The sequence below is a fragment of the Pseudovirgaria hyperparasitica genome (genome assembly GCF_010093815.1).
Source record: "Pseudovirgaria hyperparasitica strain CBS 121739 unplaced genomic scaffold EJ05scaffold_8, whole genome shotgun sequence".
NCBI lineage: Eukaryota > Fungi > Ascomycota > Dothideomycetes > Acrospermales > Acrospermaceae > Pseudovirgaria > Pseudovirgaria hyperparasitica.
The window spans coordinates 1,444,942-1,458,402 of NW_022985556.1; the positions used below are offsets into that span (position 1 = coordinate 1,444,942).

The window sequence follows — 13,461 nt, forward strand, 5'->3', positions numbered from 1 at the left end:
CCACTGACCCTTAGACTATTCTGCTCGCTTTACCAGATAGAATTATATGCCAAGATTAGATCGTATGACATAATTGACAGCTAGCTTACGCATATGAGTGCATTATTACCGCCGGATTTACTTTGGGGTTTGTTTTATGGGAATGAGTAGTAAGACTTGGATATAGCTGAGTCCGTAGTCCGTAGGCGCAATAGTGCTCAATATACATGCGACCTGGTGCTAACAACAAATTCAAGTCTTTATTTAAGAAGCCTACATGTTGAGGGCTTGATCACCCCTAAGACATATCTGAGCATATGTTTACTTAGGGAAGACATGAAGACGCTCGTCAAACACTCAAGTAGTGGTAATGGGCAGCCTCAAGTGACCGACGGTAGGTGTAATGTAGGTCATGAGCCGACTTAGCCATACCTCCATGACACCAAATATGGCAGATATTAGTAAGATGGAGTTGAACGACCAGGATAATATCATATCGAGATTGTCGGCCTTTGCATTGCAAGTATAGACCCTTGGACGGCTCATAGAACGCTGGCCCGCCGCCGCGTAATGCTTGTACGGCCATTCGACCAACGGAGAAGAGTGGGGTCCAAATCTGGGGATCTCTCTGCTCCCCATGCTTCTGATACTAACACTCCAGGAGTAGACAAGGCGGAGAAGTGTTGAAGCGTGCAGTTCGCTCGTTCCTGTTGGCTAGGCTTGCGGTTGTTAGGCACGGACCACATCCACAACAAGGTCGACGTCATGGATCATAGCTGCCGACGTCCTCAGATCTCCACCTCGAACTTTCCCGAAGCCGTAACGTGTCAATCATGCACGGATTCTATGAGGGACTGTGGATCTTACGGATCACGAGACCCGTACATTCAGGTTGTTTGCATTTTGAAAGGACGACGGTCCCACATCTAGATATTGTTACTCTTTGCGAGCAGATGTGGTGACGAGACTTTCCACCAGTTCACTCTTCGCTCTACCACATGGAGTACGACAGTAAGACCGACGACAATGTGCTAGCCCATGCGGGCAGTCCAGATGTTGTACTCAAGCACGAAGTTGCACCCTCGCATACGAACGCGGCGGTATGGGATAATCGACAGACATATGGGCCGGCAGGTAATTGGTCTACAATGCTTACGACGAAGTTGGTTTGACAACTGCCAGGGTTTCGTGGTCTACTGTCGTCGCCTTATGTTGCGCTATGCGCAGCATTTTCTGCGATTGGGGGACTATTATTTGGTTACGACCAAGGCGTGGTGTCTATAATTCTAGTTATGCCGCAATTTCTGGACTACGTCCCTCGTATTTCCAATGATGCTTCTGGGTCTGGTTTCTGGAAGGGTTTACTTACAGCAATGATCGAGCTCGGGGCACTGCTAGGTGCATTCAATATGGGGTGGGTTGCCGATAAGTGGTCTCGGAAGTACGGCATTGTCAGTGCCGTAGTCATCTTCACTATAGGATCTGCTATCCAAACGGCCGCTGTCGATTATGCCAGTTTGATTGTGGGTCGCCTGGTTGGAGGTATCGGAATCGGAATGTGAGTGGAACAACGAAAGATCATCCCGAGGCACCTTTACTAATCTAGTACAGGCTGTCAATGGTCGCCCCGTTGTATATATCCGAGATTTCACCTCCGGAGATCCGTGGAACGCTTCTAGTGCTGGAGGAGCTCAGCATTGTGTTCGGTATCGTTGTTGCGTACTGGATCACTTACGGCACCCGTGAGATTGCTGGGGATTGGTCTTTTAGACTGCCGTTCCTTCTACAAATCCTGCCTGGGGTAGTCCTTGGCATTGGCATACTATGGCTTCCGTTTTCCCCTAGATGGCTGGCCATGAAAGGGCGCGATCAAGAGGCATTAAAAAGTCTTGGGACATTGCGACAACAGCCGGAGTCAGACAGTCGTGTCATTCAGGAGTGGTACGATATCAGGGCTGAGGCCACATTCCAGAAAGAAGTCAGTCTCGAACACCACCCACTCCTGCACGCTACGGAGTCCAAGACGAACAGCATCAAACTCGAAATGGCATCTTTTGCCGATTGCTTCAAGAGAGGATGCTGGAGACGGACCATGGTCGGAATGGGTCTCATGTTCTTCCAGCAATTAGTCGGTATGTACCAAATGGTGGTGCAGTCTAAACGAGAGCTAACCTACTATTGAGGGATAAATGCTCTGATATACTACTCAAATTCACTCTTCGAGCTCATGGGCCAAGGCTATGAGACAAGGGTAAGTCCAGTCGCAATCATCCCAGTCTAAATGTGCAGCCTGCTAAACAAGCACAGCTCATTCTTTCCGGAGTGTTGAATGTTTTGCAACTCGTGGGAGTCTTAACGTCCTTATATACTATGGATAAGGTTGGAAGGAAGCCGTTATTGCTCATCGGTAGCGTCATGATGTGCATTTCTCACCTCATCATCGCCGTCCTTGTCGGGCTATTCGATGAGAGCTGGTCCTCGCACAGGGTTGAGGGCTGGGTTGGCGTGGCTTTTCTATTTGCATACATGATCGGTACGCCAATTGATATGTTACGATGATAGTGAAGCTGACCACTAGACAGCCTTCGGGGCTTCATGGGGACCGGTCCCATGGGCTATGCCATCAGAAGTCTTTCCTACCTCTCTTAGAGCCAAAGGTGTAGCGCTGAGCACGTGCTCGAATTGTAAGGGAGTCTATTCCTGTGTCAGATGTGATCTAAATATCTACAGGGTTCTTCAATTTCATAGTTGGACTGATTACACCCCCAATGGTGCAAAACACTGGCTTCGGGGCATTTGCTTTTTTCGCCGTGTTTTGTTTTCTCTCGTTCGTGTGGACGTGGTTCTTCGTACCCGAGACAAAGGGAAGAACATTGGAGCAGATGGACAATGTGTTCAAAGACGTTAGTAGCGAAGCTGAAGAGGAACGGAAGAAGAGGATTGAGATGGAGATCATGGGAAGTGAGGGGATCCAGGTGACGGTCTAGGATGGCCGTCATAGTTCATTATTCATACCGAAGTAAGATCTATCGTACCTTTCGTATATTCCAAGTCCGTACTTAGGACCGGCTCCGTGGCATTCAGTTTGTCAGATAGTATATATTTGGCAGGTCGTGATGTACGCACGTGGAACGGACCGGGCGCTTACCCCTCGCCCTCGCTGCAACGTGCACTTACAACCACGTCAGGGATCTGCGTCACGCCCAACTTCAACGTACTGACCGGGCTTCCTCGTAGTCTTCTATACTTCCACCTGCCAAAACGCAGAGGACACTTTGCGTATATTCAGTATTCGAGGGGATCCTGATCCTGGTAGCAAGCTGTACCTGTTTTACTGGTTACGTGTTAAGGCCAGAACAAGAGCAATCTCGAAAAGCGCGTCGCATCGCGAATAGTTGGAGCTGCAGTACTCTCCGATATCTCAATACCATCATCGACCTCTGCAGCCTGTACCTGCGACTATATCTTACCGCCTCATCCAGTCCTTATACAGTTCTCTGTAACCTGTAGTTTCCGCTCGAGTCAAGATGTCTGAATTCTTTACCAGTCTTTGGGAGTCAATCTTCACACCAGGACCAACTCCAACGCTTCTCATCGCAACGAATGCCACTTTCGGTGCTCTCTCTCTCCTTCTCGTCACCCTTCTTGTCGCTACCCAAAGCATACACTTCCTGATCTTGTCAATACTCAGTGGAGGTCTATGGTGGGCAATAAATTGGTTTGCCACGGAGCTCAGAGCTGCACAAGCAAAAGAGGAGGAAGCGAAACAGATCAGACGCCGGAGCCGCGAGAAGGATATATCATTAGGGAATAGTGGCCCAGGGGTAGGGGCTATCGGTGGAGATGGAGAAGGCATGGACAGCGGAGACGACACAGAGACGGAAATAGATGAAAGGCTCTCAAAAGAACCGCAGGCTGTACTTGGTGGATCAGGAGTACAGGCAAGGAACTCTGATACTCAGGGTCAACTGGCCGGCCAGCGTGGGCATGGATATGGATCAGGAGATCGATCAACGGCGGCGCAAACAAGCCTTATTCCACCCCGCGACGAAGGGATGAAGAAAAGAAGGAGTATGGCTGAGAGCGATGCGAGTTTGAGCACTGACAGCGAGTGGGAGAAGGTTGAGGAGGAATAGCGTTCACATCGTTCTGTTTGACTTGTCCTTGATGTTTCACATACCCATAGAGACGCATGGCATTTCCCCAATGAAATAATTTTCCTTATGATACTCTCTATAGAGACATGAGGATTCTTTTGACAGGTCCAATGTTTGTGACGTGCTCACGATTGCTTCTCCTATACTATTGCTTGAAGACACGTGATCTTTCGCACGGATGATTCTCGGTCTCCCCAGTGGCATGCACAGCACGATGTTGAACTTGCAGCTTCAAGCTTTCCACTTCTTCACGCGCGACCTTCCTACGCCGCGAGATCACATACGTCCGCTCGCGCATCCCATATCATTCCTATTCTCGACCCGACTCGTCTCAATCGTACATTATCAATATGAAGCTCGTCAGGTGGGTGTTCCAATATTCCGTCGCAATGTCTCCAAAAAGCTCGATCAGCCCGAACAACCTCTCGCGATACGCTGACCATGCACACCAGATTTCTCATGAAGTGTCAGAATGAGACTGTCACTATTGAGCTCAAGAATGGTATGTGCTCAAATATCTCCCGGAATGTCTCTTAGTGCCAAGCCAACCATATATTCACAGGCACCATCGTCCACGGCACAATCGCATCTGTATCACCACAAATGAACACGAATCTCAGAACAGTCAAGATGACACCGAAACACCGTGAAACCATCGCCCTAGATACACTCTCTATTCGTGGATCGACGATTCGATACTACATCCTCCCAGACAGCTTGCCGCTTGATACTCTTCTGATTGACGATGCGCCGAAGCCAAAGAACAAGGCTAGGAAAGAGGTGGCTGATCGTGGTGCGCCAGCGCGAGGTGGCCGTGGTCGGGGCGGACCTCGTGGGCGTGGACGGGGCGGTGGTCGTGGTCGTGGTCGTGGATTCTGATGAAGCAGGGCCTAAAGATGAGTTTAAAGATGACATAACCTGGGCAGTCTACATGTTGATTCGCATGACGGTGTGAGTTGAAAACTTCACGCTCGCGGAACATGTCAAGATATCTTGCCATCAAAAGAGCGCGTACAGGACTTTGGCTTCATACGGGAGTGCAGACAGATGAAAGTGGGAACATGGCCTAGTACTGGCGGCAACTCACTCTTCAAGTCTGTCTTCAATACAGTCGCGCCTGGGTGGACTGATGTTCACAAAATACTATACAAGCTTCAAGAGCTTTCTTCATTCCAATCACCCCAATCTTCCCATTTAAGTGTCGATGCAAATTCATGTCATTGGTGTGGTTACTCCCGGACCCTATCAAACAGCAACCTCAAAGCAAATCGAAATCCTCATAGATTTACAACGCATAGCTAGAGCTCGAATTTGATATGCACTAAATGAGGTCTCTATTCGGCATCCTCCGGCGCAACAGGTTTTGTGTTGTTCACCTGGATACCGCCACGCTTCTTCTCTCTACTATCCTTGAATGGGAGTCTCCAACCCCCTTCACTCTCTGGCGTACTTAACCATAGCCGCATAAGATGCCTCCTTGGTGCCGGCGCCGGATAGTCTTTATACTCCGTCCTCGAGTGTAGTACATGCTCGTTTGACAAAAATTGGATGTCGCCCACGTCCAGCACCATGTGCAGGCTCAGCCTCATACATGTGTCCTCTAACACCTGCAACGCCTCTGTCTGCGCTGCACTTAACGGCGGAATAATGCCCTTGTCCGAGAACCGGGCTAGGCTCCTCACATAGTACGGGTCCCATTTACTGTAAACCCTGCGCTCCGCCGCTGGGTTGGCCGGATCCGGCGCCTCGAGATAGAACACACTGGTGCGGATATACTCCTCTTCACCCGTACTCGTCTCGCCCTTGCGGTCAAAGTACCAGATCGGCTCCGTTAGCGTCTTTAGCACATCTGGGCGCTCCGTTCGCAACGTGTTATACACATGATGGCTGCTCACAATGTCACTCTCACCGCCCTCCAGCGCCTTCGCAACGCACAACAAGCCCACAATATCGCTGTCGTCGGCATGGAAGAATTGGCGCGCGTTGGTGCGGTAGATGCGCACTTTGTCAATCTGTGAGGCATCTTCGCCGAGGTCTTTGACATGTCCGAGGACGTGACCGCGCCCGTTCTGACTGACAAAGTACCCCAAGTACGTGCCGAGGCCCATGTATGCAACGGCAGACTTGCGATTGCCCCAAAGTTTCACGGGAAACCCTTTGAAGAGAATGAAGCCTTTACCGTTGAGGAGATCGTCACGAAGGGTTGTGAGCAGTCTTTGCAGCCCGGGTAGCGGAAAGTTGTCCTGGTGGGGGTATCAGCCTCGCTCTTCATATGCAGCTCTCTCGTCTCTATCCTCACTCCTAACTGGAATACACCTAGGTACTACATACCTTACTAATCCCCGTCAATGGTATGCCACTCTGCAGGAATACATCCGCTGTCTCGCTCAACTCGGCCACTTCCTCCTCGTTAAACACATACGTCCAGCGCTCTGGGTTTTTGGTGTAGTCCTCAGCTTTCCAGACCGTCGGTCCTATGATCTGCTTTGGGAACTTGTCGTACGGAACGAGGAGGTCGTATAGTGGAGGGTGTTGGCCTGAGGTGCGGATCCCATCGGGGAAGATGTCCTGGGGGACGGAGTTGTTGTTGGAGAATTGGTGAGGAGCTGTAGGTAGATTTTCAACGAGTCCGGGGACCATCTTGAATCTCTTGAAGTGTTGGCTACTTGAGAGTTCAATGGGCGCATGTGGAATCTATCCTGACCGTGTGTATGCGAATATACGTGTATGGTACTCGTAGTCCAGATCGAATGAGACGGGACTTATATATATTCTTACAGCCCCGCCTCATCCCTGTGGTCTGCCTAGCTCTGTGCGCCATGAGGCTGGCAGCATTGCGTGATTGTCATTCCAAGAGCCGTTCTACGGTTTCTGGACGTTTGTGATGGTGCCGTGTCGATCGATGGCGTGCTTGCACATGGTGATTAGGTAGCTATGCCATGGACCGGGGCCCGTGTGGGGTAAGGGTGAACAGCGGTGCTACGGTATAAAGTATACGCAGGAAGTGCCGAGAACATCAGTAGTTTGTTGGTTAGTCCAGAATTGGAGTGTATTATATGCTAAAATTGTGCTGAGGTTATGGATGTAACATGGACTTGCGTGTACAAGCTGAGAGAGTGTTCAAAAGTCACACATTCCATGGACAAGATTGGGTATCTTCATTTTAGAGGTTATCACAATCGAGGTCTCAAAATTCATCATATATGTCATGCGTCTCCACTCTTCACTTGACCTGATGTCGCCACATCGCTCCACTGTTCTATTACCTTGAAAGCTTAGGCACCGTTATTCGTCGCCCATATCGGTGCGTTACACGTAAATCCCGTCGTTGTCCCATTCTCCACCGCGTCACAACAATAACTCGTCGGTGCGCTAGAATTACTCGAGACAATGACACCAAAGTTCTTCACATCGAACCCATAACAAGGACTCGCCTTGCTACAGTCCAAAGATACAGCAGCACCGCTCCTAGTCGTGCCAGACCAATTTTTGAGCGCGATATCATGGATGTTGAACTTGCTGGTATCGCATTCGCCTGTAGCACCTTGATAATTTGTGCACTGCGTGACCAGAAGTGTATTCGCAGTGTTGACGAGCTTGAAGTCTTCGAGAGTGATGTTCTGCATGTATCCAATACCGCCACCGCCGCCGTTTGGTGGATACCCCTGTGCGATACCGGTCCACGTCTTAAAATACGTGCCAAACTTGGTGCCTGAAGCCGTTAGGTTGCGGATGACGACGTTCTGGATGGTCTCGAAGGTATTTTTGTATTGTCCAATGGACCCGAACGCAATTCCTTGGCCCCTGTAGCAGATGCTGTTTGAGATTAGGATGTTGGTGCTGTTGGCTTTGAGTGAGATACAGTCATCGCCATTGTAGACCACCCAACGGTTGAATGTGATGTTGTTTGCGTATATTGTATCTGCGCCGTCGGTGTTCGATGTGCCAGACTGGGACTTGAATCAGCTTGCCCTCGTACACACGTGAGATTGGGGCTACAGTACCTTATTGATTGAAGTTGTGTTGACATATATGTCCTGAAGGAGCACATTCTCGGAGTGAATGACCGTCATGGTCCACATCTGACTGTTTATGAACCTTAGCCCCTCGAAGACTGCATCTTTGACTCCGGTAAACGTAATCTGATGTGGTCGTCTAGGATAGTTGCTGGCGCCTTTGACAAAGTCGTACCATGCTTGACCATTTCCATTGAATGTGCCGTAACCATGGCCTGTCCAATGGATTCCACTTCCGCCAAACAGCCAAGCTGAGGATTGGTTCTGGTAGCCGACTGGAAGGGAGTTGCTCAACCAGTAGGAGAGATTTGAGTTGTCCCATGCCAGCGTTCCTTGCAGATCGACATCCACATTTGAGAGACCGGTTATGTTCATGACACTACCAACTGTATAGGTTGTGTTCTGGAAAACGACCTTACCTCTGCTCTGATTACTGTTGTGGCCGCATTTTCGAAAGGCATCGATGATTGCTGGCGCCGAGTCATCCAAGCCTGTAGGGACTACACATACTGCCGCGGCTGTGAGTGCTGGTAATGATGCCAGAGCAATTGAAACAACAGCTGTGGTGCCAAGCATGGTGAATGAGACAAAGTGCTGTTCAATGTCTTTGTAGCAGTGGCAGACTCTTTACCTCATCTATATCGTTCCGTCACGGCTTCTTTGTAGATTATTCGGTCGACACATAATACATGTTACCTTTGCGGAACAACAATAAACCGAATCTGTCCGATATTGTCCTCGCATAGTACGTAAAGGTAACTAAGCGATGATGCGGGGAAACGTGAGAGGTCATCGCTCATCTTCTTGTTCCTGGCACTCGGTGCAGAAGTAGATCTTGACTTGCTACTTGGAAGCTTCCGCAATCCACCAATAGAGATTCTTCCGTACCGACGTGCAAGAACATCGAAGATCGTTAAGGGCCTGCTCGAGTCCGATACTCCATGAACCATATCACGTGCTTGCACGCGTGAGCGTCCAGGAAGGCCTTTGCCAATTATAGGTACCCATAGTCAGGAAGAGCGGCTTGCATTTGGGAGTTGCGATAATTGATCAAACATGGCCGATGTTGCTAAAATGACTCGTGGTGATGGGCCGAGGGATATCATCTGGCGGGAGCTCGGATCAGATAATGCCGACACATAGAAATAATTCATCCTCAATACGACGCCTGCTCTTTCTCTATGACTTCTCTGAGAACCTCTGACATCGATACGAATGATCTCATTCTTCCTTTTCGGATCCTAACTCATGCCTAGTGGTCGCGTCTGATTTACCATTCCGCAAAGCCTGGCAGTAATCCTCGAGAACCTAATCGCCAATCTCTCTCAAGTATATTCTATGACGCTTTGCTTTCTGATGCCACAATATTTATATCTCACTGGACGCCGGGGTGGAGTCTCTCTTCTACGCCCGACATATGAAGGTGCAGCTGTCTGATCAGTTGCATTAGCATAAGTCTCTCTGGCAGTTTCAGCCACATTGTGAAGCTGAACGCGTGCCTCTGGGCTTTCTAGTCTGTCGTGCAAGTCCTTAATACAGCCAGATCTTGTGTCACAGCGCTTGTGGTGATTTAGGCTAGATCTCAAGCGATGCATTGATCTCCTCATCTGATATTTGATCCACATAATGCTTACCAGTCCCGATGGCTTCGAATATCAGCCTCTCGACACTGACGGCTCGGTCATTCGTCTATTGCGACTCGGTCGTGGCCGTGACCTTTCCGTGATACAGTGTACGCTCAAACACGTCTCTCTAGTCGGAGCAAATCAGATGCCCTACGAAGCCTTGTCATACACTTGGGGCGGCAAGCTCAGGAGCGTGCGTATTGAGGTCAACGGAGTACCTCACATGGTAACCTACAATCTCGCAAAGGCCCTTACGCATCTACGATATACCGATCAGAAACGACTGTCATGGGTCGATGCCATTTGCATCGACCAGTCAAATCTAAACGAAATAGTGATCAGGTCCAGCTCATGAAGCGGATCTTTAACCAAGCTGATCAAGTCATCTTCTGGCTAGGCGACGCAAACCGCGATACCAACATTCTGTTCAACTCACTAAACCAGCTGCTTATGGAAAGCACCAAGAGATACTCTCAAACCTATCTAGACGAAGGGGAGTGGAGAGAAATATGGCAAGAGCTTCAATATAAGCGAGTTGTAGGACATAGCGAACCATATTTGACACTGCGACAAACGTCTGGCCTTAGGACTCTATTTGATCAACCGTGGTTCAACAGGATGTGGTTCATACGAGAAGTTGTGTTAGCACGCACAGCTGAGGTTTGTTGCGGCTACAAATCAACACCTGCTCGTATCTTTGCCCTCGCGCCCGTGGTACTTGGTATTTGGACTAGCCGATCCGTGATACTTGACATCATGCCAGGGTCATCTACAGTGAATCAGTGGTGGGTACCAAATTGAAATTTAGGCAATCGTCTTTTCCGATTCAGACAACATGAGGCCAGTGATGAATCGGATAGAATTTATGCACTGCTGGGCATAGCTTTAGACGAAGACCTTCACGATGCAATTAAGTTCGATTACTCAAATTCGCCTGTTTCTGTTGCTGAGGAGGCCCTAAACTTCAACTTCCCGGAGGTCGAAACTTCTCCCTTGGGAGTGGATTATATGTTTGAGGTTATTTGCAAGGAACTAAAGCTAGAATAGATGACAACTAACAAATTGAAGAAGAGGAAATAGACGAGAATAATCATGAAGGAGAATGAGGGAGAAGCCTCTAAACAAACCATGACTATGGAAGCACCACACGCTGCCGATGTATTACTACTTCCAAGGTCATTGACACATCTGATTTGCAGGCAGGTCGCACTTCCAGCTATATGATACTGACTACCGATAATCCCATACGTCAAGATCTGTTTTCCACACGACCTATCAACAGCACTGCTACACAGTTCTTTGGCTTCTGCCATGAACTTTCTCACCTCTAGACATGGTCAAAGAGCCCTCTCGACCAATACTCGTGGATGAAATATGGCTCACCCCCTAACGGCAGTAACGCCTGCGCCGATTTTGATCCGAGATAGATTGCTCCGAGAAACGCTGCTTCATTAAGATGTAACGCATGATCTTCCTTTCACCCAATCGTGACACACAGTATACACAACCATTCCTTGTTTGGACTAGTCGTGTCCACTCCAAGAATATCGGGTGGTTCGTTCCCCGCATCGTTCGGATATTAATCCCGATAACCTTAGACTGGACCCTCATAGGAGTCATGTAGATTGAAAACACGGTAATGAGACAGAATCCCGACCAGTAACTGTTTCGGTGGAACAGTGCCATATTTGACCGATATAACACTCAGGCGAACATCATGGAATACTTCTTATGTAGCCACTTCCAAACGAAGGTTTCCGCAGGCTGCACTTTAGAATGTACTTCCTTCCTATCATCGCGATCTTCTCCTCGCTCTGCACCGCCGCTCTTCAATACCGCGGTGTCGACATCTCCTCCCTCCTCGTCACGGAACAAGCCGGCATAACCTACAAATCGACCTCCGGCACCACCCAACCCCTCGAAACTATCTTGAAATCCTCCGGCGTCACTTCCGTGCGCCAACGCATATGGGTCAATCCTTCCGACTCCATTTACAACCTCGACTACAACGTGAAGCTGGCGAAACGCATGCACGCCGCCGGGCTTTCCATATACCTCGACCTGCATTACAGCGACACTTGGGCCGACCCTGCGCACAACAATGCGCCCACGAAATGGTCTAAATACGACTTGAACACCATGGCATGGGCAGCATACAACCACTCCCTGGCCGTCTCGAACCGCTTCGCCGCCGATAACATTCCCGTAGATATCATCTCTGTTGGCAACGAAATCGGCAATGGCTTTCTATGGCCCATCGGCACAACCACGTCTTACCCTTCTATTTCCAGGCTACTGCATTCCGCGGCATGGGGTATCAAAGACTCGACCCTGAACCCAAAGCCGAAGATTATGATCCACCTCGAAGATGGCTGGAGCTGGACCAAGCAGCAGTACTTCTACGACTCAGTGCTGAAGAGTACTACGGACGGACTGACGAGCAGTGATTTTGACCTGATTGGCGTTAGCTATTATCCGTTCTGCAACGCCGCGGCGACGCTGTCCGCATTGAAAACGAGTTTGAAGAACATCAATTCGCGATATGGGAAGAGCGTGCTTGTAGTCGAGACGGATTGGCCAGTCAGCTGCCCAAACCCGAGTAACGCATTTCCGAGCGATGCCAAGAGCATTCCGTTCAGCGTGGCAGGGCAAACGACTTGGATCAAGACTGTTGCGGCAGCAGTTGCGCAGACACCAGGCGGGTCGGGGTTGTATTATTGGGAGCCGAGCTGGATTGGGAATAATAATTTAGGGTCGAGCTGCTCAGACGTGCTAATGGTCGAGCAGAACGGACAAGTCAGAGCGAGTCTGAATGCGTTTGGGCAGATATGAGGTTCATTTAAATCTTTCTGTCTACCTGTACGATAATTTATGAGTGACTGGGCGGATACTTGACTCCTGAGACGACTTAGAGAAATGAACACAATCTGCTATTGAAATAGCAACCTACTTCGGCGAGGGTGCGGTATCCTGTCTCACAATCAATCTCCACACTAAGCCTCGACCCTCGAACTCAGACTCACCAAATAGACCTGATAGAAGCTAAAGCGCACCTTGCCGTCCTCCTTGTTCAACACAGCCCTCGCAGCCCAATCCTTCGAGCAACTCTCTCCCGTCTTCATCACATAATCGACTGTTCCGTACAGCATGAACTCATTTGAATTCGGTCCGAATGGAAATACTTTTAATGGACTATGCCGACGTTGCTCAACCGCACTCCACATTACATGTCGCAGAGCGATTATATCTATTTAGTGTTAGTGTCGAAAAATGCGGTGTGAGTTCTACAAGAATAGAGAGAGCATATACCTTGATGCCCAACGCATTTCTTTTGACCCATGACAAGTGGTGTGTCTGGCACGAAGTATTGTGCATATTCTTCATGAGCCGACGGGTTATCAGACACCTGATAGAACTCTTCAAAAAATGCTTTGTAGAGGGGATCGTACGGAACATCGGGGTACTGAGACTGGTAAGTGGACATTTTTGAAACTGGAATGATGTTGTTTAGTATTGAAAATGTTGCAATTAAAGTAGTCGGTTAGAAAACTCAAGGTGGAGACATCAGTTGATGCATAACGTCGGTCGGCAATATATCCATCCGGATTAATGAACGGAATCGGGCCGAGGACGCTATGTCCGGATGCGGCATTTGTGACCTGCGACCATTGGGCGTGTAAGATT

General features: G+C 49.2%; 8 protein-coding genes across 8 annotated transcripts; 5 read left to right on the forward strand and 3 right to left on the reverse strand.

Annotated features, from left to right (window-relative positions):
* Positions 1–818: 818 nt before the first annotated feature.
* Positions 819–2,966, forward strand: EJ05DRAFT_528774 (putative MFS monosaccharide transporter; the record flags this gene model as incomplete). The annotated part of the gene is made up of 7 exons (XM_033748915.1): positions 819–1,113; positions 1,162–1,537; positions 1,591–2,111; positions 2,163–2,230; positions 2,287–2,512; positions 2,562–2,663; positions 2,710–2,966. The coding sequence occupies exons 1-7, from the start codon at positions 978–980 to the stop codon at positions 2,964–2,966; spliced, it is 1,686 nt and encodes a 561-aa protein (XP_033600689.1). The 5' UTR covers positions 819–977.
* Positions 2,967–3,146: 180 nt separating this feature from the next.
* Positions 3,147–4,244, forward strand: EJ05DRAFT_476503 (Pkr1-domain-containing protein). The gene has a single exon (XM_033744043.1). It carries the CDS (start codon positions 3,507–3,509, stop codon positions 4,113–4,115), a length of 609 nt encoding a protein of 202 aa, XP_033600690.1. The 5' UTR covers positions 3,147–3,506; the 3' UTR covers positions 4,116–4,244.
* Positions 4,245–4,318: 74 nt separating this feature from the next.
* EJ05DRAFT_382086 (Sm-like ribonucleoprotein) lies at positions 4,319–5,099 on the forward strand. The gene is made up of 3 exons (XM_033741241.1): positions 4,319–4,500; positions 4,589–4,638; positions 4,699–5,099. Exons 1-3 carry the CDS (start codon positions 4,487–4,489, stop codon positions 5,013–5,015), a joined length of 381 nt encoding a protein of 126 aa, XP_033600691.1. The 5' UTR covers positions 4,319–4,486; the 3' UTR covers positions 5,016–5,099.
* Positions 5,041–7,048, reverse strand: EJ05DRAFT_476504 (Clavaminate synthase-like protein). The gene is made up of 2 exons (XM_033744044.1): positions 6,468–7,048; positions 5,041–6,379 (listed from the first exon to the last, which is right to left on the reverse strand). Exons 1-2 carry the CDS (start codon positions 6,774–6,776, stop codon positions 5,471–5,473), a joined length of 1,218 nt encoding a protein of 405 aa, XP_033600692.1. The 5' UTR covers positions 6,777–7,048; the 3' UTR covers positions 5,041–5,470.
* Positions 7,049–7,301: 253 nt separating this feature from the next.
* Positions 7,302–9,208, reverse strand: EJ05DRAFT_511059 (pectin lyase-like protein). Its single transcript, XM_033748219.1, has 2 exons — positions 8,141–9,208; positions 7,302–8,086 (listed from the first exon to the last, which is right to left on the reverse strand). Exons 1-2 carry the CDS (start codon positions 8,726–8,728, stop codon positions 7,412–7,414), a joined length of 1,263 nt encoding a protein of 420 aa, XP_033600693.1. The 5' UTR covers positions 8,729–9,208; the 3' UTR covers positions 7,302–7,411.
* A 570-nt stretch (positions 9,209–9,778) lies between these two features.
* Positions 9,779–10,578, forward strand: EJ05DRAFT_500760 (uncharacterized protein; the record flags this gene model as incomplete). Its single annotated transcript, XM_033747034.1, has 2 exons — positions 9,779–10,062; positions 10,113–10,578. 2 exons carry the CDS (start codon positions 9,779–9,781, stop codon positions 10,576–10,578), a joined length of 750 nt encoding a protein of 249 aa, XP_033600694.1.
* A 669-nt stretch (positions 10,579–11,247) lies between these two features.
* Positions 11,248–12,624, forward strand: EJ05DRAFT_476506 (glycoside hydrolase family 53 protein). Its single transcript, XM_033744045.1, has one exon. It carries the CDS (start codon positions 11,554–11,556, stop codon positions 12,607–12,609), a length of 1,056 nt encoding a protein of 351 aa, XP_033600695.1. The 5' UTR covers positions 11,248–11,553; the 3' UTR covers positions 12,610–12,624.
* Positions 12,625–12,723: 99 nt separating this feature from the next.
* EJ05DRAFT_500762 (uncharacterized protein) lies at positions 12,724–13,261 on the reverse strand (the record flags this gene model as incomplete). The annotated part of the gene is made up of 3 exons (XM_033747035.1): positions 12,724–12,747; positions 12,801–13,024; positions 13,087–13,261. The coding sequence occupies 3 exons, from the start codon at positions 13,259–13,261 to the stop codon at positions 12,724–12,726; spliced, it is 423 nt and encodes a 140-aa protein (XP_033600696.1).
* Positions 13,262–13,461: the final 200 nt, after the last annotated feature.